The sequence below is a fragment of the Electrophorus electricus genome, chromosome 23 (assembly GCF_013358815.1).
Source record: "Electrophorus electricus isolate fEleEle1 chromosome 23, fEleEle1.pri, whole genome shotgun sequence".
NCBI classification, from domain to species: domain Eukaryota; kingdom Metazoa; phylum Chordata; class Actinopteri; order Gymnotiformes; family Gymnotidae; genus Electrophorus; species Electrophorus electricus.
This window is the reverse complement of record NC_049557.1, coordinates 8,318,489-8,344,356: the sequence shown is the minus strand read 5'-3', so window position 1 is coordinate 8,344,356 and position 25,868 is coordinate 8,318,489. Positions and strand designations below refer to the sequence as shown.

Below are 25,868 nucleotides of genomic sequence, written 5' to 3'. Positions count from 1 at the left end.
ATCAAAGACAGAAATCCAAAGACTTTAACGCAAGGCGAGTTGATTTATGTAGCACTTCTCGTACACAGTGGCAATTCGGAATGCTTCACATAAAAGATTTAAATGAATAAGATGAAAATTAAAAATAATTCAATTTGAAAAGAACACATTTCAAATAGAGATCTAAATAAACTAGTAACTAAAAGAAATGTTAAAAATGAAAGTGCTAAAAGATTTCAAATTAAAGATGTAAAGGGGCAAAATAGAATTACAAGTGCTTTGTAGTGCTGAAAGTGAAAAAAATAAAATGAAAGGTGCAGTGACACAAGAGCAAAGAGAACAGTGTCCAAATGAGTTGACTGCCTGGTCACTTAAGTACGTTTCAGAAGAGATTTAAAGTTTCTATTGTTAGACTCTTCTAATATTCTCTGAAAACCGGTTCCATTTAAGACCAGCACAAAGGCTGGTCATGGTCATAAATGCTGAGTCTTAGCCTTTGCCTTGGGCAGTACAAACTGAGTACTTCTACTCATCATGGAGTTCTGCTTGGCACGCGACAGCATACTGGCTACATATGCTGGTCCTTTGGATAATTAACATCTATGAAATGAATCATCAAAGAATCGAATCCTGGGGAACACCACAGGTCACCAGGACTCTTTAAGCAACATTCTTTTCTGTTTCGATAAAGTAGCTCTTGCTTTGCAGATATAAACTGGAATATTTTAGGACTGTTCATGGTCATAGGTATGTCCATGATCAGGACTGGTTTAGGACTGGATTAGGACTGGTTTAGGACTTGTTTAGGACTGGTTTAGGACTGGTCTTTGGTATCAAAGGCATCAATGAGTGGTAGAGCTGTATCAGATCTGATACCTTCCCATCATCTGTATTTAAATGAATGTCAATGAATACCTTAATTAGAGCATTAATTAGTCTCATTAATATGACCACACCAAAATTATGACTGGAATTTGTCTAAATAGCTGTTTAAGGATATAAAACCATTAAATTTCTTGGAGTTCATTTTCTCAATGATTTTCCCAGTTAACGATAAATTTGAAATAGGTCTGTAATTACTTAGCTTAATCATCACTCATTTAAAAAGACTAAATTCATTAATTCACAGTGTAGATTTCTTCTAGTTTTAGTGGCATCATTACTTGATCTCTGTGCTTTGGACTGATCCTTTATTTTTTAACTCTGGACTGTGCACACATTTTCTGATTACTCCTTTTGCCTATATTGTTCTGTTTCCTCATGTATTTTACCTGTTGTTCTGTGAACTCTGTGTTCTGTGATTTTTTAGATCACTTTTATTGCCCTGCTCAAATTTTGCTTTGGACTGATTGACTTCAATCTGTGCAATAAGACCTTTCCGCTTCTGCAGCCTTCATCGGTGTGAGTCATGACAGAAGAATCAGGCGACTACACAGGTGCAACAGGAAGTAACCAAGAGCCTGCTGTACCCAGAGACATTGCGGTTGCCATTTCTGAACAGAGCAAACTTCTTCAAAAGACCAATAGAAACATAAGGAATTGCAAAACTCAGTGACCAACATCTACCGGGTTCTTCACCAACTCAGCACCTCCATTCAGGCAGTCACACCCACCAACAGTGGCTGCAACACCATCTGTCATTCCTCCTCCACCCGCCGGAAAGCTAGCTTTTTCCACACAGCTGTGACAGCACACACTCTAAATGCTGAGGTTTTCTCCTCCAGTACCATCTCTTGCCATTTCTATTCCGTGTGAGCCAACGACAGAGACCGGAATTCCACAGTCATCTCCCTGCTAACCAGGGAGCACTGGAATGGAGCCATTCCACAGATGGAAAAGAGGAAACGAGACTTTCTATTCTTAAAACAGGGCACACATTCAGCATCAGAGCACATGCTTGCATTTTGCACTGTAGCTGCCCCAGGCGGCTGGAAGGATCACACCGTGACATCTCCCCTCCGCAGAGGCCCGATGGAAGACATCCGCATGGCTTGTAGGGATGAGGAGAGTGATCTGGAAGATACAATTAATATGGCAATTTGCCTTAACAATCCTCCGAGGGAGAGAAGACGCCTTTGCCCTTCCCCAATCCCGAGCCAACTCAATGGACATCGCACATCTCACACCCTTGAAGCAGCAGAGGTGTCGGTAACAAGGTGTATGCCAATGTGGAGAACAGGACCATCATGTAGAGCACTGACCTATGAAACCAACCTCAGGAAACTTCATAGATGAGGAATTCATCCACACATTATATATTCCCTGCATTGAAATTCACACCTCAAGGTCCATGCCGAGAGATCATTCTGAACCACTGCAGCTCGCTGTTGGTGCCACTCATCATGAGCAGGTCTCGTTTTCCCCAATCCAAATCACAATCCATGAAATTATATTTTAGGCTTATCTTGCTTACAAAATTAGCCCATACATCTCTTGGTCCAAGAATGATACTGCTTCCTGGTTCCCTATATGTCCCCAATGGTGTATCTGCTAACCCTTTGCTCCACCTCTTCTGAAAGACCCCCAACTCCTGATATGTCCCCTGTTTATCATGATTAGAACAAAGTATTCAGTAAAAACAACGCAACCCAACTGCCACGTCACTGGCCTTGTTTTAGACCTCAGAACTACAGAGATTCCACCTAAAGTCTGCATATGCCCCCTCTCAGCTACAGAAACCTAAAGCCATGGAGGCTTGTGTGGATGAGGTGTTAAAACAGGTTTCAGTCGTCCCTCCACATCTCCGGCTTCAAGTTCTTCTCGCTTTAACAGGGACAGCAGTTTGAAACCATGCATAGGTTTTAGAAAGTTAGATCTAAACAAACAATTAGTTCTCAATCACTGTTGAGATACTTTGTTACCATATATATCAGTGACATCTTGATTTATTCCCCTGCTGACAAGAACATGTGAATCATGTTCGTGCAATAAAGAATAATTTTTACATCAAGGCTGAGAAATTTTCCATCTCCTTTTTAGGGTACCTAATTAGTGCTGAGTGAATAAACAAGGATAAAACAATGGCACAAGCCGTCAAAGACTGCCCCATTTCTAATCTGTTAGGAACCTTCAGAAGGCTTTGCGCTTTTTTAGGCATTTCTAGGCATTTCAACCACTGTTTTATTAGAAATTGCCATTCAATAGCAGCCCTACTCACTAAATTTGCTTAAGGGTAAACCGGGAAGGTAAAGTGTAAAATGGGCTGTTTGGAATATAACCCAAATGCAGACCTTTTCCATCCTGAAAAACCACTTTTCCCCTGCTCAAGGATCTGCATGCTAGTAGACATGTATGCTGTATGCTGTATGTATCTGTATGCTAATAGACTGTTCATCATTGAGGTAGGTGCATCAGAGACAGGGATAGGTGTTGTACTACCACAACAACACAGAACCCCATCCACAATGTTCTTACAGTGTGCTTAATTCTTTAAGAAACTCATGGCCTCAGAATGAAATTATGACATCAGATACTGTGAACTCCAGGCTGTTAAACTGACATTGGAGGAAAGGAGACATTGGTTAGAGGGAGCTCCTGAACTGTATCATGTGCTCACAGACCATAAAAATATATAATGTGTCCAAAACACTAAGAGGCTAGATCCCAGACAGACTGGGCTTTATTTTAACGTCTCGTGTAGCTCCAGAAATACCACGACTGACGCATTCTCTCAGCTACATGAAAAAGAGGAAAACATTATACCTGACTCAGTGTTTGTAGCTTCCTTCATATGGGAGTGAGATGAAGCCATCAGACAGGCACAAACCACAGAAACCAAGTCTCCAGAGTGCTCATCAGGCCTCTCTATGTCCTCCTCAATAAGGCAGAATTTATTCTATTAGTAGTAGTGGACAGATTCGCCAAAGCTTGCCATCTCATTCTGATCACTGCTCTGTCAATCTCATTTCGAGTAGCGGAGACTTTATACAACCAAGTGTTCCGGCATTATTGCATACCCAGGGGACACAGTTTCAAACAGGGTTCCTCTGAGTATGGAGAGCATTTATAAGCATGCTAGGCTTTATCATAAGTCTCACTTCAAATTACTATACCATTTTTGAAATGGCTTGAGTATGCTCAGAGCTCTTTCACTGGGCTTACACCATTGCAGTGCATTTTAGGACACCAACCCCCACTGGAACATCAGACAGGATGTACCTGCCATGGAGGGGTGGTTCTGTAAGGCTCAGAAGGTTTGGGATCTGCTCACACTCACCTGGAACAGGCTCGGTGCCTGACCGAGACACAGGCCGACCATAGGCGCATATCAGAATAACAGACAGGTGGAACCTTAAAATCAATTAACTGTGTGAGAAACGTCACTATGTTGGTCCATTTCTGGTAACAGAATGCACAAACCCAAATCACTTACAACCTCAAACTGCCTTCACGTTTCAGCATTTATTCGTCATTACATGTTTCTCTTCTCAGACTGGTGATCAAGGCTCCACTAGAAGAGACGTGACACTGGAAATCGATAGCAGTTACCGGACTTCCAGAGGTGTAGGGGTCATCTCCAGTATCTATTGGACTGAGAGGGCTACGGTCCAGAGGAGCAGTGTTGGGTGCCGGCCGGAAACATCCTGGATCCTGGTCTTATTGCCGATCATCACCCAAGTCACCCAGACCTGCTCTCACCAGACTGCTCGGTCAGCATCATCTGGCTGCTTGGGAGGAAGGGTTCCGTCAGGCCCACGGCTCTGCCTCCCACCCTTCTCACATGTTCCATTTCACGGGCCTTTAACCTGTAACGTTCCTTCCCTACCTATCACACTTGCAGCAAATCAACCCCCCCCCCCCCCCCCCCCCCCCTTTAAAAGTACTCTTTCCTTCACACTGCTGATTCTCCATGTATCGACGCCTTCGTTCTTTGCTCGTTTTTCTGAACCCTGGACTCTGCACCTGTTCTTTGATTACTGCTTTTGCTTTATTGCTTTCACTGACCTGCTCACTTTTTTTCTTACTTTGAACCGTTTGACTTCAATCTGTGCATTAAAAACTCTCTCCATTTGCATTTTGCTTCAGTGCAAGTTGCGACAGTAACATTAACAATTTGTGAAGCTATCCAGCAGTGCGTCAGCAGACTGGCCGGGCGGCATGGTGCTGGGCACATTTTACTCATGTAAAGTGTCGCTATGCTGTCATTTAGAAACCTCTCCTTAGAGCTTAAACAAATCTGGTCTTGAATTCTTCTGAGGTCCATGTATCAAAGAACACACAGTCAGGATCTGATGAGGCTACACATGTAGTTGAGACCCTTTGTCATAACCACCTCCAGAAATGGGACTGTGATGTTGTATGCTCCAGGCCACGCACTGCGAGAGACCAAAAGTGTTCAGCATGGTGCCGGGATCCTTGACATAATTGTGCATGGGATCCTTAATACGTGTGTTAAAATCATCAGCAATTACAAAATGGTCAAAGTCGGTGGAAATAAACATAATAACATCAGTAAACTCATCCATAAATTTGCATTGTACTTCAGAGGCCTTTAGACAATTGTTAGCAATATTCTTGGAAGCCCTTTCAGTACTGCACAGCGATATTCAAATAATAACTGCTTGCTTGTATTGGAACTAAACATTAAATAGAGCAGCTGTACCTTCTGGCTGGCATGTGAGACATTTATAAGTTGAAGTTTGGTGAAGCAGATTCAATGAATATGGTTGTATTGCTACATTAACTTAACTGTGTTTCAGTTAAGAGCATAAAATCAAGCCCATGGGCTGTAATACAATCATTAATTAAATGAGATTTCTGGTCAGTGATTTAATATCACAAAAGAGCTCACTGGCTATGTTCACATGCAAAGATTTTCGTCAATCCGACTAAATTCATTCCAGTTATGGATTAATTATAGATTACAGACTGAGCTGTTTATATGCACACTGTACTCAAGAATATGATGAAAATCTGGTTACATGTACACTATAACTAATCAGACCCCAAATCACGTACATATGTAGAGCACCACTTAGCGTACATGCTACGGTGACAACTAGCAGCACCTAGTCAGATGACCAGGAGTAACCTATTACCTTAGCACACAACCAGTAACCTTAGCATGCAACGACCTGTTTTCAGTTGGCACACTTTGTTTTTAATTACTTCAAAATTATGGCAGACTCAGTACTTATTTAATAAGAGGTGCGAAGATTATGTCATGTCCTGAATGTAATGTGGTGGCCCGAGTACTGAAGGGCATGAAGCAGGACGCACAGACTCTCTCGACATGGACGAACATTTATTACATACGACATACTGGCACTCACATATGACATGAATGTGGGAAGATGAACATGAACACTTTTAACAACAACGAGACGAACCTTAACATTAACACGCTACACCAGCAACGACAAACACACTGCACACATTGGCGCGGGTTTAAATACACAAAGACTAGCACAATACAGGTGTGTGCAGGTGTGGTGACCCACGTGACTCGCGAGCGTTCCATGACACTAAAACGTTGTACCACATATCAGATTTTAATTTGCTCATCCATCTTACTAACTACTTTCATGTCTTTTAAAGTTTGAAGTGTGCACTTTGTCTCCTGTCCAGCTGCCTCCTGCCTCCCCCTGTGTTGTAAACTTCCTTCACGTTGCAAACGCACATGTGTAGAATGTACTCATACTTCCAGATCAATAATGTAATCAGATACAGGCATTTACATGGCTATTATTCTTCTATTAATGTATTATTTACAGGTTCAGCTCCACCTCGTTCAATCAGATATGAATTGCATTCGGAATGGCCTCGATCGGGACTAGTCTATTCCCACTGAGGTGTATACATGGAGGTATTCTACTCCGACAGAGCTGTTAGTCAGATTAACCCATTATCAAGCTGCATTTAAAACGTGGCCACTTAGTCTTTGGCTTCAGATTTGTTCGATGCTTCCAAGGAACAATGACGTCAAGCCACAACTCCAGTCAGTGGCTTCAAGCTGCTCTTCTCCAGCTCAGCTCCAAACATAGTTCACTGTCAAAATGTAACCACCTCCACCTATGGTCAGTCAGACCTATTAGACGCGATCGCTGTGGGTAATAAATGCAATTGCCCGAGGGTGGGTGACACAGGACATGCCTCCGCACATCAGTTCCCACTACCACTGCAAAATTCCCAAATGATTGCAACTCCAACAGTGGATGCTTGGAAGTAAGGCTCAATGTCGCAAGTAAGGCTTGTGTGCTGTACTTTAAAGCCTCTCAGTCCAGTCTTCGGGACTTCCTTTCCCTGTGTACTGGATGTGTGCATTCCGGCGCGATTCCGGTCACACCTGTGATTCCTTGGCTCAGTTGTGGTGGGAGACGGAACTGGCTGGGTTTCTTCTGTCCACATTCCACTGCCCTAGCTGTCTTTCAATATGTTGTGCGTCCGGAAAGCCCCTTAGGGTGCTCCACGCAGACCGTGCCAGTTCTTTATTCTAGAGCTCGCTGACAGGACTGTTGTAGATATTACACTGCCATTATGTCCAGAGAAACCCTTCTTATTCAATGTAGAGCGGGCGTAGTCAATGAGTCAGTAGGTCATGTTTAAGATTTATTGTATCGTATTGTATTCAAAGTGTAGCACTTATTATTTATGGATAATGACATCCATGTTCCATATTATTTGTCTGGGTGGTTTCATATAGATTAGTGGCACTGTAATGCAAGCACTTTCTCTACAAATATGAATAAAAATAAACATAGACCTTTTTAGCAACCTGTAGGACTAATATTACTTTTTTGGGTTTTTTTAATTAATGAATCGTAAATTAATTTAAAAAACCCAAAAAAGTAATATTAGTCCTACAGGTTGCTAAAAGGTCTATAAGAGAAAATAGTGAACAACCAACAAAAAAATTAGCTATAAATCCATTGTTCAGAATTCTGCAGCCTGCTTTTCAAGTCAACTAAATCAACGGAGGTGACAATAAGCTAACAAAAGCCAACATGGTTTCCTGCTATCTGCAACAAGATTGAAACCTTTTAAATCCAATGAGCTGGTTTAGAGTGGCAGACAGTGAAATCTGTGCCATTGTCTGCCCAGAGCCAACTGTGACGGGAGAACTCCATCAGTGTAATTGAGTGAAAAATTGTCCTTTTATTGAAGATTCTGGCCACTATTTTAATGAGAAGAAGACTGGAATAATCGACTGGAGATTAAAGGAAAGATGAAAGATGAAAAATGAAAGATGGACAGCAATTCTTTTTATTGTAGAAAAAGCAGTAAACCCACAAAAAAAAAAAACTTTACAAAAGAATAAAAACAATCATTGCACCCTGATACTTCTGATAGGTAAGTAACCATGATTATCTCAGTGGCAAGACTGTCCACTCAGAGCTATGACACCCGTCCTCTCCAGTCAGAGAGAAAGCAAACAGAAAACTGGAGCACAGGTAATATTTTCATTTTGGAGCAGAAAAAGGCACTGCATTGGCGTGAGTGTCTCTTTCCTCAAACAGTTCCCTCATCATGGCCACACATTTTGCAATGCCATGTGCCAAGGAAGAGCATGACATCTGTACAACAAGATGGTGTTCTCCTTCGTCCTCTCACTGTATAGTTTCCCTCTCTGACTCCCTCTAACCCCAGGCAGCCATGCCTGCACAGCTCCACAGTCCCGCTGAGACAGCTGGAAAGACACGCCCAGCACACATCAGCTGATAACAATCGAAACTAAAAAAAAAAAAAAAAAGACTGACACTTTTCAGTCAGTATTATATGTAAATATGCTGGATACAGCTATTCTGTATTTTAGAGTAGATCTTAGCGCCAGGTCTAAACCACCAGCATAGATGAGCCTTGAGCAAGCATTAAAACTAACCATTAAAACCAACTGGCTAATGGTGCTCTGAAAATGTAAATTAATAAAAAATTAATTAAGCTGAAAAAATAAGGCAGTCCGTAGATCAAAAAGGTCAACGAATTTTGTGCACATATGTCTGAAGTAGGCCATGCCTCCAACCACACGCAGGATGACGCAGGAGAAATCGTAGCTCTCTCATCTATTGCAGAGCCATGGATAAACCAGCATATGGCTAGAATAGGAATGAGCAGATAAGGCAGTGTACGGACAGACTACGGCAAGCTGGAGCAGTCAGGAGCTCTCCACCCGTCCCTCCCGCACTGGTGCTGCGCAGGCACCTGGGGCGCTTCTGAATGGAAGCCGCCATTCCGCCGCCATTCCTGCTCCGAGGACAGCCTGCTGCCCACTTTTAGAGCCGCGTGAATTGAAACGGACGCGTGCCAGCCCGCGCTTCCGATTATTGTCGGGAACAGGGGAATCTTTAAGTGAAGATCCGCCCCAGTAGTGTGGGAAGGTACTAATGGTATGAAACATGGAGGAGATGACTAGGAATTGATGTGAATCTGCACTTGTTTTGATGAATTGGGCTAAACATAGCCAGTGATCTTAAAACCAGTTCGCATGTAACTATATCGATTGTTCATGTACACGTGGGCAGTAGCAGTAGACTCCTGCACCAATAAGAGAATCACTAGTTAACTAGTCTTCATTGAAAACTTTGTCACTAAACAATGCCCTACTGTAGATAACCCTGAAAGAGTCTTCAGAGAGATGTAAAGTTGAGGTCATATCATAGTACACTCATCACTGAAGTGTCACATACTCAGGGTAGCTGGTATTTAGCACAAGGGCATTCAGGATCTGTCTTTGGCTGCTTTTTTTTTTGTCTGGAGTGACATTAAACCTGCTGGAGCCTGAACGAATGAATAAAAAAGTGAATGAGTGAATGACTGTGGGAGTGAATAAATAAGCGTGAATGAGTAAATGAATGAATTTGTGTGAATAAGTGAATGAATGTATAAGTGAATGGATGAATCAATACGAATGACTGCATGAAGAAATGAAGGACTATGAAAAAATGAAAAGGATTTGTACAGAAATGTGGTTGAGTGTCTTCAAATAGCATTTTTGCTGGCAGCCAATGCTGTGACAAAACAGTTGGTTATAATATGAAAATGTCTAAGTCTAAGAATAGTTGTCGTGTAAAAGAGAACTCCGAGCTGGCATTTACTACGGGGGGTCTGCCGGGGGTCTCGCACTGCGAGACCATTCCCTGCATGTCCGCCAGCATTCCCAGCACACCAGTGCCAGCTAACTATCACTGGGAATCTGAAAATCTCAGCTCACGGAACCCACGCCCCGTGACAGCGTATTATTAACCTCATCAGCTCTCACGCACTCACGATCACAGACGCGAATGCACAAACGCGCACAAACACACACACCCATCAGTGCGCAAATGCATGGATGGGAGCCCAGGGCCCAGTGGAGGGTGGGTGATGCGGAGGTGATCGATTCTACTTCGACAAGCTCGAACGGAAGAAGCTTTCTGCTTCCTGCTAATGTCTCCGGCCACTCAGTGAGTCCACGCTCTTAGACCCAGCAAGCCCCCCCACCCCCGACCGATCCCACTAACACCCCCCACTCACCCCCCCCCCCCCCCCCCCCCCGCCCGTACGAACGCCGGTGCCTACCCTCACAAGCAAATTAAAAACATCACTCAACAACACGCACAGATTCAGATGAGGCTGTTCTTAGGGACGATTTATCATGGCAATGAGGTCCATTGCTCTCTCTCTCTGTCTGTGTCATCGCAGGATGAAATGTAATAACAGCATTAATGACTATAAACTTGGACTATTCTTTGCTGTAAATCAAATATGAATACAGCTAGGATTATCTGGCTTCCTGGTCTTAAATTCTACTTCTGTCAGCTCAGACGGATAAAGCACTATAAAGGGACCATAACAACACCTCATTAAAGGACCAGGGGACAATGACCAGGGATAAGTGCCGCCGTAATAGAGAGACATCGCTGCTGTCATGTCTGGTTAGCAGCTGTAGCTGAGACGGAGTTTTCACCTTGCCGTGTTTAGCTGAAACACTGTCAGTAGGTGCGTCGTACACGCAAGCATGGGTGTTTCCACTGTGTTTGGGGATGGGATAATCAGCAGCTGTGGTTGTGAGCTGGGGGAGGACTAGGTAGCACAAGGCTTCCCTGAGGGGGAGGTGTGGGCAGTGGTTCTTGCAGGACGGAGTGGTCCGGGGGGAGGGCGCGCGCGCGAGCCCTGCGGCCCGTAAACGGGTCAGAGCTGTGCAGACTGAACAGTCTCGGTTAGCAGATACCACCAGCCACACCTACAGTCCTGCAGTCACACGATTTATTTTGGTACCAGGAGAGAATTCAGATTGGCCACAAGAGAGAGAAGAGGGAAGAGGGGAGAGAGAGCGGGAGAGAGAGAGAAAGAGAGAGAGAGAGAGAGAGAGAGAGAGAGAGAGAGAGAGAGAGAGAGAGATTTTTATATGGGAAACTGGTACTATATTAATAACTGCATGTTACCACGTTAATAACAGTTTGTGTGTGTCTTGTATTACACATTAGCATTCTGGGTTAAATAATCTCTTTTACCTTTAATCCATTCAGCGGATTATACAGCGTGCATGCTTGTCATTGGATTTCTAACAAAGTTAATAATTGTACTAATAAAAGCTCCACATCCAGCAGACCAAGTTTTAAACAAATCCGCTGCTGTCTATAAATGATAGCGCTCAAGTCAGTTCAGAATAAACAATTTATAGATGCTGCCATTCCTGCAGCCAACCCACACCGAGCAACAGCATGCCTGAATGTTGTGTCCAATGGGGCATTTGTAAACCTTTTGCTGTAATTCATGTGCCTCTCGGTTCACCCACATCGCAGTGACCGTTTCAGCACGCTGCCGGGCTGTGGCATTTGAGGGCTTCACATTTCCGTCACATCCATCCAAATGTTGCTGAAGCATCTCTCCCTCTGGCCCATGACCTTTGCCCTCACCTCTCATTAGTCAAAGGATTTGTGGGCTTCCTGTCACTGGCTTATCGTCATGAAGAACATGGACACCACGCCAGACCTATTGACATCTCATACCTTGTTCTTTTAAGTGCTTTACTGTGTGTGTGTGTGTGTGTGTGTGTGTGTGTGTGTGTGTGTGTGTGTGTGTGTGTGTGTGTGTGTGTGGTTTAATCGCAGACCCAATGTGATACATCACACCTGAGCTCACGTAACTGCTGCTGTCTGAGGAGTTAAGTGAATTCAGATGCTTCGAGGAGGCCAGCTGCCTTCAATCATTTTACTAACACAAACCATTTGAGAATTAATAATTAATATTCAAGGCATCTTATTCCCAAACTACAGCTGACCGTACGCATTTTCGTACAGAGATCCACTCAGCCCAGCATTGTGACAGACTGGACTGACTGGTAGGAGTGTGTTCAGGTAATCCAGACAAACGAAGCACACACTATGCGCACGCACACACACACACACACACACACACACGCACTCTGTCATGGAGAACAGCTGATAGCATGATGGCTCCATTAAATTAATCTGACAGTTACAGAAACTGAAAGTTACAGTAGTGAGAAAAGCTCTATGAGAATTTTTACAAAACTCTTCGGCTTTTGCCTATAAAAAGAATCCAGTTGTACTTTATTTTGATGGACCCCTATAAAATATCTACAGATGCAAATTGATAACCCTACTGAGAATCACATCAGTTTCAAGTAAAAGTTTAAGGTTAGAGTTAGGTTTAGAATTAGGTTTAGCTTTTGAGTTTAGGGTAAGATTTAATAGAATCTACTGTATTTCATTTAGATTTCATTTAAATGTACCTCAAGTTCACGTAAATATTAATTAAACTAATCATCTACATACATACATACACACAGACACACACACACACACACACCACACACACACACACACACACACACGTGACCATCAAATAAAGTGTTACCAAAAATGCCACTAGTGACTAAATATAAGGGTTCACTTAACGCCCACCCCACCCTGCCCCACATCCACATCATTATTGACCATTTGCTTAAAAAGATATGGCAGATGTGTTCATTGTAGCCTGTGTTAAAAGAAAATAATACATTTGTGTGTGTTAATTGTAGTCTGTGTTAAATAATAAAAAATAAAACTTTTTTTAATTAATTATTTTCATGAAAATCAGTGTAAGTTTTAGGAGATTTTCATGCAGAAATACAGATCATTTCATAGTGGTCTCAAAACACAAGTGCTAAAGTACTCTCTTCTTCCTATGATCATTTGTTAGCTACAGTTTGAGGGGATAAAGCCTGATGGATCACATCGCTTACAGCAGTTATGGTGTGATGCCCGTAATACCTGTTATGGAACTGGACTCCAGAGTGGTCTCTGCAACTGTGTAAATACAATACAAATGCCCCCCAATCTCAAATAGCTGGTTAAAATAATTACCCAATCTTAAATCCCCACGACACAATGTTTCTGCAGCTATCAGATGACAATTCAAACTTCTTCAGCCTTCTCTGTAGACTGGTACAGGTTGACAAATAACTAACACGGTAAATCTAGCCGTCTGTATCTCAACTCTTGAAAGTTGAGATAATGAGATAATATATTGCTTAGGGCCCAGTGACTGAGAGCTGTTCCATTACCAGCATGAGACCAAACTTCAGTGCATGAACACAATGGCTTCTAAATTGCTGCGTTAAAAAGGAACTCCACAAAGCAGCCACCACAGGAATGTGTTTGGAGAAACGAGAACATGGAGGAATAATGAAATCCACAATAATCCATATAATTCTTAAAAAACATAACAGAGAACAAAAAAGGTAGCGGGGTTCTTTTAAACCACATTACAAAAATTATGGTTTCTAATCCAGTCCGTACGGAACTCCAGCCTGTCTGAATTTCCATTCTGATCCAGCTCCCAAAAAAGCTACTGCTGAATACCTGCCCCAGATTGGCTAACAGAGAAGAGAAAGAAAAGCCTGAGGTATTATTGAGGTGAGTACCAGGAAAGATGGATTAAGACATACTTGTGTAGGATGCGAATCAGAAAGGGTTAAACTCTAAAAAGGAATGTAACTAGTCAAGAAATCAGTTGGTCATCAGCTGAATGACATTTTACATGTGTTGGCTTGAGAAAACATCTTTTGTTCATTCAGTAAGAAGTGCTTGGCTGAGTTTGCCATTTGTTCATCATGACTGTACTATAACGTCATCTGACATTTCTGCCAAACGAGCCGCTGTGTAACATAAGCTCTGAAGAACTTAGAACTTCCTGTGAAATTAGCCATCAGCCAGCAAAAGCTCTCTCATGAGCAGTCACATACAACAGGTCAGAAATGAATTTATACAACTGTTCCAACCAAGTAATTTGATTGGACAAGAAACGTTCCATGAGTGCTGATATAGAGTATAACATGCCGCCAAATTGACTGTCAACAGACTCTTATTTCACTAGTTGCACAATACTTGGAAACATACAGACGACACAAAAGTGGCTGGCCTGCGGGAACGTGAACCAAACGTGTGTGTGTTGCTTAGCGTAGATGTTTATTAGAGTTTGCACCCCAGCTTGTCCTGCTGCAGGACACATCCGCATCCACGCCCCTTCTGCCCCTCCCTCTCCCCATTAAACACAAGTAACAGCGAGTGAAACCGAGGGAGTTTAAAAGCCAAACAACATTTTTGTTTTGCCCTCACTGATATCATAACTTGGTCAGTTTGTTATTTGTAATTGTTTCACTTTTTGTTCATTCTTTTTTTTTTTATTCCTTGTGTTTTGTTGGCCAGTGGGTTTTGTTCAACTTCTTTAGAGTTAAATAGAAAAAAATGACAATTACAGTATTTTTTAAAATTGTTGTATACAAAATTATATATATATGTAGCGCTCAAAAGAAGCAACTTAACGCTCTCTCTCTCTCTCTCTCTCTCTCTGAGATATATATATATCTCAAGATCTGACAGTACTGCTTTAAGCTGCTGGCTGTCAGATTAAGTAAGACTCGTCATGGATGGCATCATATTGCACTCATGCTCCTTTTATGGGCCTCCATCTTGAGGCATGTTGCCATATAGTGTGTGGGGATTTCCAAAAGGAGCTCGCGTGTGGGACAAAGGTCAGTGGATGGCTGGTTTGTGTTAATGTCCGGTTATCCTAGGCCTCAAACACAGGTACTAAATCTCTTTTAATGGTAAACAAAATGAATTTGGCAGGCGTTACTGTGACGGCTCACCGCTTACTTAGCTTGTTAAACGTCCTAATACAGGGCTTTATGAGGACATGGACTTTTTCTGACTGACATGTAATTACATGCAACGGGAGACGATGTTCAGTTCATTGCCGTGATATTCAGCTCATTCATACATGTTCCCCACAACAGGATTAATGCTCAGCCCTGATGTCTCCTAAGGTTTGTTGCTCCACACTGTGTGTGCTGACTGACTACACAATGTGGTCTGGGTCAAACTGCATAAAACCAGTCTTAATCCAGATGTCACTGCACTCACTACGCCCTGAGGACTTCTCCATCCTAGCACCTAGTTAGTGGAATGAACTTCCATTGGCTATCCAATCAGAGTTCCTTGCGGTCTTAAGATGCATATCGACTTAAGATGCATATCGTTGAAAAGCACTTTAAATCAGGCACTTGTAATATTTTATATTTGTCTTTGACATGTGGCGTTTAGTAATTCCTTCCTTAAGTGTGTTGTATTCTATAGCATCGCATTGTATCTCATTCTACGCTACAGCACCCACACTTGGTTCTGGCTGTGTCCTGATTAAGGGCATTTCTGAGCTCTAACCTATTTGTGATCACTAAGGACACTAAAACACTTCTGCCAAGTTGCTCGGAATGTAAATGCAATTTCACGTATCCTCCTCTCAACGACACTTTAAACGGTATCTAATTTGTTGACCTCTGCAGAGAGCCAGTTATTCAATCATTCCCTATCCGTGTCTCTGTTCCCTAAAGCTCACTTAAAATCCCCAAGCCAACTGTCACAGCAGCACTAATCGCGCGAGCTGCTCTAAATCCATAAACACATTACATCTCTTATATGACACTCTACGCACTCCTTTAGGCATACAGACAAAAAAAAGATTGAGGGGGAAATTAGGAAGGGTCTCAGCAGAAGCCTTGGAGCGTTAGAGTCCTCAGCTGTGTGAGGCAAAGGTCGTGCCCCATTCAGCCCTCTACGTTGCTCCTCTCTGCCAAACCTCGTCCCTTCGCTTACCAGGCTCCCACAATCCTCTGGGTCTCGCAATGTTCAAGGACAGTGCTTCTCCCAGAAGATGCTTATATAAGCCACCGGCAGATGGTGAGAGAAGGGATACCAGAGGCTCAGGGGAGAAGCAGTGATGCAATGGGACTAAAGACTGCATGTCCTCCAGTGAAGGAGAGAATATGGCTCCAATTCCCTCATCAAAATTACCCAGGAGACAGCAAGACACATCGTGAGCCATCAAGGAAAGGGCAGGTTCATTGAATTACAAAAGAGAATCAAAGCAATAGTTATCGCTTTTGCAGACAGATTATGATGGCCATTTATTCACTGACAAATCCTTGGAATTTTGGTTTGGTAATAACCAATTTATTTAGCCACTCTCAAATGCTGTGGGTCAGCTTTGCAGACCCAAATTAAACCTAAAATTAAACCATTTCCAATAATAATTCAATATAGGTTCAGCAATTTAGATTAGATTTAACCCATGTCCCCGGAACTACAGTAAAACCACTGCAAATTGGTATACAACCCTTCACATAGCAACATTAATAACCAAAAGTGTGCATTAAATATACATCACACACAGCTACAGCCCAAAATAAGTCGTAGAGGCTGTAAAGTTGGTGCCCAGTCTGTGAACGTTGCAATGATGTAAAGACACAAGGTTCTCTCACTGAGGACTCTGATTATCTGCAGACATGTAACACCAACAGAACTTCCCACTCACTGTGAGGGATCGGCAAAGATTTTTTTAACTTTTATTTCATTCTTTTTTTTTGCTGCTTTGATCAGCAGGCATCACTTGCCAGGGTTTTCCTGCTAACGGTAAAGTGGAACGCTTAAACAGGCTTTCAGCAGCCCGCACAATGCTTCAACAGCTGCGACTGTCTAACCCGTTAATGCATCTGGTGACCTTTGTGCTGTGTCAGCGGGAACATGCACACCACACACACACACACACACACACACACACACACACACCACACGTAGGCACAGACATACAAATGTGTTCATTCATTCACACGTAGCCTTCATTAGCATGCTATCTAAGGCTTACAACCTGCCAGATGCATTTATATGGAAACTTATTCATATAAAAACAAACATGCACAGCGTGTTTATTGTAACCATTACTGTGGCTTCATACTTTTCTATTGCAATTTTTAATTAGCTATATCTGTACAAGAACATCAACAACAACAAAGCAAGTGTAAGAGAATCTATGAAGTCAATCAGATGATGTCACTTGCCACCAAGTGACAACTCAGAAATGATGGTACTCTTACTATGCCAGAGTGACAGTGAGCAGCATGTCAATATGTCTGAGCAAACACCTTCACTAACGTTTTTAAAAATCATTGCACAGAGTGGCTAGCGCAGCGAGTTGGCAAACCAGGCTCGTCCTCGCCATTACCCCGCCAAGGTCAGCCATAAAAAAGACGAACCATAACTGGCCCATAATCAGTTGTGTAGATGGTTGCATCTTCCTCATGCAAGTCCATTATTCTACACCTCGGGTTCATTAATGAGCTCTGTGGCAGACTCGGGGCTTCCGTGCCCAACCATGGGTCCCGCACCAGGCCAGGGGTCCCAAAGCACTGGGGAGCCGCTTTCAAGGTCACGACAATGCCTCTCGTCAGCTTCTATATTACGCACATCTGAGCTCCGGGCCACCAGGGCCATGGCGCCTCTCCTGCTCACACACACCTGCCACGAATCGCCCTTTAGCTATCAAGGCCTTCGAAAGATGAATCGGCCACGCTGGGGAAAAGTAAGAGCTGATTCACACATACATTTTTATCTCTTTTTTTAAGTGCTGTGGTGTATTTATCATCAATATTGTGCGATAGGAAAGCCAGCATTCTGTGCTGCTTATTGACATGATCGTATGATGAATCAGAGGACCACATTTCTCATTCATCTCATTGTGGTGAGCCTCTCCCCATCACAAAGCATCATCGCTGATCCGGGGGCACAATATAAAGTCCACAGGTTCCAAGATTATATGCTACGTTGCTTTGATTGTTGGGGGGGCAAATCTATTATCCTTCCCACCCAGTGACAGTATGTCCAATTGTACTCTTTTGGACCCCTAACTATAACATATGGCACAACTGGGTCTCAGTCCCTGTAGTGTATTGTATCCTGTGGCAGACGCTGCCAACTAGCACCACACACACTGAAAGCACATTTGTTGAAAATGGATTGCTGTTCATGGCCTCTTATCATTGTGTGCCTGAGATGATGCACAGTAATGCACCAGCAGAAAGTGCAAAATAAGACGTTTTTGCCAGATTTTCATCTGAGAGCGACTGCGCATTTAACGGTGCACGGCGTGGAAGGCAATCATGCAAACAAGGCTGTGGACGATGTAGAAGTCGAATACTTAATACCCAGATCTGGACTACTGAAACATCATGACTGATGTTACAATTGATTTCTAGCCCGGTACATAATGTATGGCCAGATTAAGGCCTTTGCTAAGAAATGGATTATAGTCATTAACACTAATGTGAGTTTCATGTCAAAACCAACCAAATTACTTGTAATGTCTCATCATAATTTAGAATTCACCATTCTCTACTACACAAACTAAAAAGAACAGGAAAGGACATATAAAAAAAATAATAATAATAATAATAATAAATATTATTATTGTATTTTTATTGTTATTATTATTGTTGTTGTTGTTGTTATTATTGTATTATTGATGTTATTATTATTATTATATTAAATAAAAATTAATTGTAGGCCATATATAACTGAAACATATGTTATATCCTCATGTGTTATAATGTTATATTAGTTCATACTTTTTTTTATTATTTATAAGCAAGAGTGCTTCTTCTCCAAAGCCCAAAATACATCAACCATTAGTAAAGTAGGGCAGTTTCTTAGTGTAGCTTCTAGCTCATACACGAGCATTTACATACAGGCAGCAGTGGTCTGTGAACACAGACTCCTTTCATCTCTCTCTCTCTCTCTCTCTCTCTCTCTCTCTCTCTCTCTCTCTCTCTCTCTCTCTCTCTCTCTTTCTCTCTCTCACACGGCTGCACCCTACTGTCTCAACTGTTGTGAAACAGCATTCTGTGCCCCTTCTATCTGTCACTGAGAGGGATTATGCTGCGTCAGTGAAAGTGTGAGACGCGTGGCCCACCCACCCTGGCTCACCGTGCTCAGCCGCTCCGCAGACCCCCCCCCCCACACACACACACACACACATCCACCCCCCACCGTGTACATCCCCTTCCCCCCCCTAATCAACATCAATAATGTGACAGGCCACCGTAATTCAGCCCACGTGGATGTTAAACAGACTGCTGTCGTGTTTACCCTCGCCCTGGAGGGCGACAGACTGCAGCCTGACGTAGTAAGGAAAAGAAAAGAATCACCCCCACCCACAGTCCCTCCTTCTCGACCTAGCTAGGAGCGACTCAGGCCATTTTTCTCGCTGAAACGGTGTTCTGCTTTTCAGGAATTCAGATTCATGGCCGCCCTGCGCCAAAGCAGCAGGCTGTAATGAGATCAGGTAGCAGGTGCATCAGAGGAGATTTGGGCTGTGCTGGAAGTTGCCCTTTAGGTCTGAAGCTTGCTGAACAATATTTGAAGCATGGGAAGACTGCACTCTCAAATGAAAGGGGCATTTGAACAAATTGAAAATAATAAAATTAAACTTTAATAAGTTCATATAAAAAGTTTAGGAAAAACAGGCCAGTCTATATGGTAGTATACCAACTCAAAGTTCTACTAAAAATGCATACGCTGTACGTAAATGTGTGTAGCCACCAGAAGAAAAAAAAGCTAGTTTTTAGTGAATGTGTCACGGGATCTGAAAAATGCTTACTAGGTGACCCTAGCTAATCCCTGGTCTTTCTGCATGATGGTCTTTGAGCAGAGAGATGCTTAATAGTCTCATTTTAGATTAACAAATCAAAGAGTTCCCCAGCCCTGCGCCTTCCATCTGTACCTCTCATGACTTTGGTAAAACGCACTGAAATTATAATTTCAAGTGAGAAAAGAATAAATCCAGGATTACATATAAAGATAATGACATATCCTGTATAAAGATATGTGAATATATATATATATGTCTGTGATTTTCTCGGCACATTTTTCAGCTGCCTATAATATAAAAGCGGCTTATGCATATCACATAAGTCCAGGCGCCACCCCGTGTATACAGTATATTATACTTCATAAGTCACTGTAGAACTTTCTGGACAAGTTGTGTGTAAGGACACTGTCAGCAGCATGCATGGGAAATGAGGTTGTAAGTGGATTTCAGCACAGGGGAATTTTCCAAAGAGTCCTTAATGGATCTCATCGGCATTTTTTTGCAAGCCCTCACCCCGTTGGCACATAGGCCGTGCAGCTCGTGGGCCGCACGCACGCTGTTACGCGTGCCTGTGTGTGTGTGTGTGTGTGTGTGTGTGTGAGTGCAGCATCTGTCCGAGGTGTGGCGGCTCTCCCTGCTCTAACGCCTCTGCTGCAAGTTCAGAGCCGGCCAGTCTGTGAACAGAACTGGGTATGGGAAAGCATCAAAAACATTCCAGCCTGCAGTGCCGTGTCTGCAAGACTGCCTTCCCCCGATCTCTACGCCACCCACACCTCCATGGTTACCAACGCATCACAGAACGCCGAAAAAAAAAAAACCCAGATGGACTCACCCCAGCGTCGTCATGGTGACGATGGTGTACCAGAAGGAGGCTGGAATGCTGGTGAAGTTGGTGCCCTTGGTGCCTTTCTCGGCGTAGAACATGACGGTGGCGAAGATGATGATGGCCATGGTGAGGGAGAAGAGGAGGAAGCCCAGCTCTGAGGCGCAGCTCTTCAGCGTGTAGCCCAGGATGCGCAGGCCCTGCGAGTGGCGCGAGAACTTGAAGATGCGGAAGACGCGGAAGACGCGCAGCGTGACGAAGGCGCCGCTCACGTCCTCGTTGTCAGGCATGACCAGGCCGATGTAGTAGGGCATGATGGCCACCACGTCGATGACGCTCATCACCGAGCGCATGAACTTGCAGCGACTGGGCGCGGCGAACAGCCGCATCAGGTACTCGAAGGTGAAGATGAGGACGCACGCCGTGTCCATGCAGAAGAAGGCCACGGAGTACTTCTCCCCGCACGGCAGGTGCTTCACGCTGCCTTTGGCCGGCTGGCAAGGCACCGTCTCTACCACGTTGGCGATGACGGACACAGCGATGAAGAAGCCCGTGACATAGTAGAACACCAGCGCCATGGTGCTCGTGTGGGGGTTCTCGAAAGCCCGCCACAGGCGCTCGCGGTGCGTACTGTTCGGGGGGAGAGGTGTGTCCGTGGCCATCTCTGCCTCCGTGTCCTCGGCCAACCGTTCCTGGTTCTCTTTCTTGCGGTCACGGTACTCTTCCATGCAGCAGTCTCCGATGATGTCCGGGACAATGCCGTAAAAAGCCAGCTCCTCGTCGAAGGCCTGGATGCACTCTTGCCGCGGGTAGTGCAGTTTGCCCGTACGGTAGAAGTTCAGAATGTGGCGGAACATCTCCGGGTCCCTGTCAAAGAAATATTCCTGAGTGTCCTCGTTGTAGAAAAATTCCTTTTCAGAGCTTCCCAGCAAAGTGTCGGGATAGCGGTCCAGGGTGTTTTTCCAGGTCTGGAAGCGAAGCCCACTCACGTTCACGATCAGAATCTCATCAGTGCGGCGCTTCTTGTCGACGGGCGGCTTGGGCATGGTGTTTTTGGCCAGAGGAAGCCAGCCGACCGCGGCCGCCCGGGCGAATGGCAGCCATGTCGCCACTCCGGCAGCCATCTTTGGTGACTGTAGTTTTCTTGCTAAAGCGACCAGGTGAGCGTCGTGGGTGACTGTGGGCCCTGGGCTGGTTTCTTCGAACCTTTTCGAAGCAAGAGGAAGAGAAAAGGTATTTCCAACCTAACCATCCGAGCTGTTGGCTTTAACGGCCTGACCGGTTAGAGTAACTTTTTCTTTCAGCTGGTCTGTCCACTTCATTCACAGGAGGTGAGTGGGTTATTTGCCCAGTCCTCTTTCATCCTCAGGGAAAAGTCTTCCAACAGTCCCACTGGACTACAGAAGACGAACGTGCCGCCATCCTAAGTGCACCATGAGCTAGTGTCCATAAACCAAAATAAAAAAAACAAAACTAAAAAAGGTCCTAAAACAGACCCTGTTCAGAAGTGCAAGCTGGGCGCTCAGCCTTTTTCTTGCTGAGTATAGCTTCAGTGTCTTGATATTATTCATAAAAGCAGCCTGAACACCTTCTGGTTAAATCAGCCAGTTCTTGCGCACAGATTCTGCCTAAAGAAGACAGATGTGTTGCGGCACACTTTAAGCTCGCATTAAATTGTCACAATAGTCTCTGAAATTGCAAGATAGGCAAATCGTTCTCTGTTGCTGTTGCTCTCGCTCCGTCTCCCCCCCCCCTTTCTCCGCGTCGTCTTAGAGCTTTGACTGCAAGCGTCGCCTCTCCGTTACTAGCGAGCTGGAAGCGGCTACGCGCTATCACCGTTGGCTGATGAGGCTTCTGAATAGAGAGCTAGGAGATCAAATGTGCTTCTGTTCCATGTACGGCGTTTTCTTTATATCCCTGTCAGAATGAAACACAACAAAAGCTCAGATACTGTAGAGCACTGACTTCTAAAGCCTGTGCGCACAATCACGACTGCTGGTGCCCCAGCCTTTTGCAGTCCGGTTTGAATGAGCAGGCTTCAGAGTTGTTTTACAAAATGCCTCTCATGGGTGATGTTAAACTTTCAAAAGATTTACTCATGCACAAAAAGCCAAAAAGAGGTTTTTTTTTCTTAAATGAAATATCAATGAAAACTGTTCCATGTTGCTCTTTAACTCAATAGCAAGGGGTAAAGTACCTGCCCATGTCTAAATATACTTTAGACATATACAGGAAAGATAACGTAACTGCATTACATATGGCAGTCACCACTATCATATATTGTTTAGTAAACTATAATTAACCTTTACAAAATAAGACAATAGGTTAGAATCACAATACATATTTTTCTGAGCTAATTTTCAGATAATTTGTTCCTAAATATCCTGTTGCATCATGAATGCAAGTAAACAAATCAAGTGCCAGGAAGACAGCTAAAAAGGAGGGTAAAAACAGGACAGGGTAAACAGGGTAAAAACAGGACCACGCATGCAACACTGTCTCGTTTTCGGTGGTCTGAGAAAGTCCTACTGACGGGCAGATTACCCAGCGCAACCCAGTGCATATCTCACACATTCGCACAATGAGAAATCAATCACGGTGTAGACCACCTTTCCTTGATCAAAAACAACACATGTACACAGTTCCTAGAAGTGAACCTGCCGATTCAGGCAAACAGACACAATACTCTATCACACTGCTGAAATGCATAAGTTCTTCACCCTTCATCTGTGTAATATTGCTTATATAGCTCTCACGAAAGGTTTCCCTAAGACACAGCTTGTTGCTCGGTGCTTTAAAGTACCTCGCAGTCATTTAAAATCCTGACATTTTGCAAGAAAAATCAACTCTGACACACAATGCCCTCGCCCACTTTATACATCCAAAAATCGTGGAGTGCACTAAATTGGGACCGTGCAAGTACAAGAAGGGAAAAGGTCCCGCTCGTCTCTAACGAAGTTACGAGAAGCCAACATGCTCTATAACTCAGGGCTCTAATGGGCGTCTCTTATGAGAAAGAATCTATTTTAAAGCTTAATAAGGTTCATAGTTACCTCCTGCTACAGAAGAAGATCTAGAAAGGATGATGGGTCCTGTGTGACAGAAAAGCAGATGGAAGAAAGACAAAAATAAATAGGAAAAAAGCAGGCGAGGAGGAGCGCAGGAGAGAAGAGAGTCCTCTGCAGCAGTCTCGGCATATCACGTACAGGCTAGAGAAGAAGTGATTGTAATGCTTAGCCTTTCTATCCTCCCTCTCTCTCTCTCTCTCTCTCTCTCTCTCTCTCTCTCTCTCTCTCCCCCTTCTCTCCTCTGCTTGTGCTCCACTCCTGCACTGGCTCTCTTGCGCTCTCATTTGCTTGCTCAACCCCCCACCCCTCCATCTCTCTCTCTCTCTCTCGCTCTCTATCTCTCTCTCACTGACACACACGCGCACGCACACACACATGCAGGCTTTCTCCCTCTCTTACACTCACACATCCATCTAATGCTTAACTCACACATGTGCCATATGTGAAGGAGAACATGGTACAGGTTTCATAATATACACAGCAAACTTACAAGCTGTGGCTACAACCAGTAAAAGGTAGTTAGAGACCTGCTTCGGGTAACAGACGTGAACTGTGATTGGACTTGTAGCACAATTCCCACAGTGGCATTAAGAAATAGCTTCAGTCTTTGTCTGGAACTCTCTGGTCCTACTATTCAAGTTGGGGGCTACCTGTTGTGGTTTTGGCTTGTACTCGTATGCTGGTCCCTCTTACCTCAGTCCTATCTTGCATTCGGACTCGATTGCCTCAGCTACACGAGTTGTTTTTTTTGTTCTGAAACGCCATGATGTAAGGCAGGGAGAGTTTATGTTCCACCAAGTGCACAGGCTGACACTACCACATTACACATTCGGTGAAGAGAGAGGGGAAAAAAACCCTACCACAGAAAAATGTCCTTCTCTCAAAGGAACTGGCGATGGAATGAACTGATGAGGTTCCTCGGCCATGTCGCGCGCAAGCAGGAGGAGGGTGAGCGTAGTGGTCCACCATCATGGGAGGCTCCACGGTAACTCCTGCTCTGAATTATTCATGTGGACTAAAGCAGACCGACACTCATTCACGTGCCATCCATACTGGGAGCACTTTGCCTATTCACGTGCATGTGCACCTGTACACACACACACACACACACAGACACACACACAGACACACACACACACACACACACACACACAGACACACACACAGACACACACACACACACACACACACACACACACACACAGACACACACACACACACACACACACATAGACACACACGACACACACACACAAATAAGATACTGCATATAGAATACCGAGATGCCCCTAAAATAGAAGGACCCAACTGCAGTGGTATTTATAGCCGTTTACCTGAGGGCATTAAGAGTTATAAGGTGTTTACAGAAATCTACTGTACACAACATGCATGCACATCAGTACATACTTTGGAAATGAATGGCTTTGCTCCTGTTTTTATCAACAGTGCATGCAGAACACCGAGAGTCTCCAACATAATCGTTTTTTTCCTTCTTTGTCATCCCCTACACTGAATTAATCGTATCTGTCTACTTACAAGCATATATAAAAGTTTGCAAACTGTACCACCTGCTCCGAGAGGCGAGAAGAGCAGCTTCTGCAGAGAGATCATCGGAGTGAGGTGAAACATGACGATTCGATACCAGTTAGAATAAACAGGAGCTGGAAAACTGGGGGGAAGGAGGAGGAAAGTAAATGAAGCTGATGGCTGGATTGATTACTGCAAGTCCTCAGGTCACTGGCTATAGGAGGAGTGGTCACTAAAAACTCAGATTACCTGTAGGAGAAATCCTGATACCCCTCTACAGGGGGACAATTACAGCCACTGCTCACTTGACCTCTCCGTGTTTATAAACAGAAATGAGCGTGCGGTGAGGCATGTGGCATACACAATGAGCTGATTTATTCATTACCAGGAATGGGACGAACAAAGGGCTGTATTTAGTGGACAAGATTCTGCATGACAGTAGTTCGGAGGAGGAGGAGGCTCGGGAGGTAACTGCAGTCCGCAGGAGGACATCAATAATTCACCGATTCTTGAAAAGATTTTGCTTGGGGAGGAGGAAATAGGTGAAAAACAAGAGGAGGCAGAAAAAA

At 43.9% G+C, this 25,868-nt stretch overlaps 1 protein-coding gene across 1 annotated transcript in view; it reads right to left on the bottom strand.

The window, feature by feature from the left end:
- The window catches only part of kcnd1 (potassium voltage-gated channel, Shal-related subfamily, member 1), a 56,642-nt gene extending 32,746 nt beyond the window's left edge, over positions 1-23,896 (bottom strand). The window contains exons 1-2 of the mRNA XM_035521778.1: positions 23,758-23,896; positions 20,714-22,621 (exon numbers count right to left, since the gene is read on the bottom strand). Of these exons, the coding sequence (XP_035377671.1) occupies positions 20,714-21,828 (1,115 nt within the window). The 5' untranslated portion in view covers positions 21,829-22,621; positions 23,758-23,896. The remainder of the gene's footprint in view (positions 1-20,713; positions 22,622-23,757) is intronic.
- Positions 23,897-25,868: the final 1,972 nt, after the last annotated feature.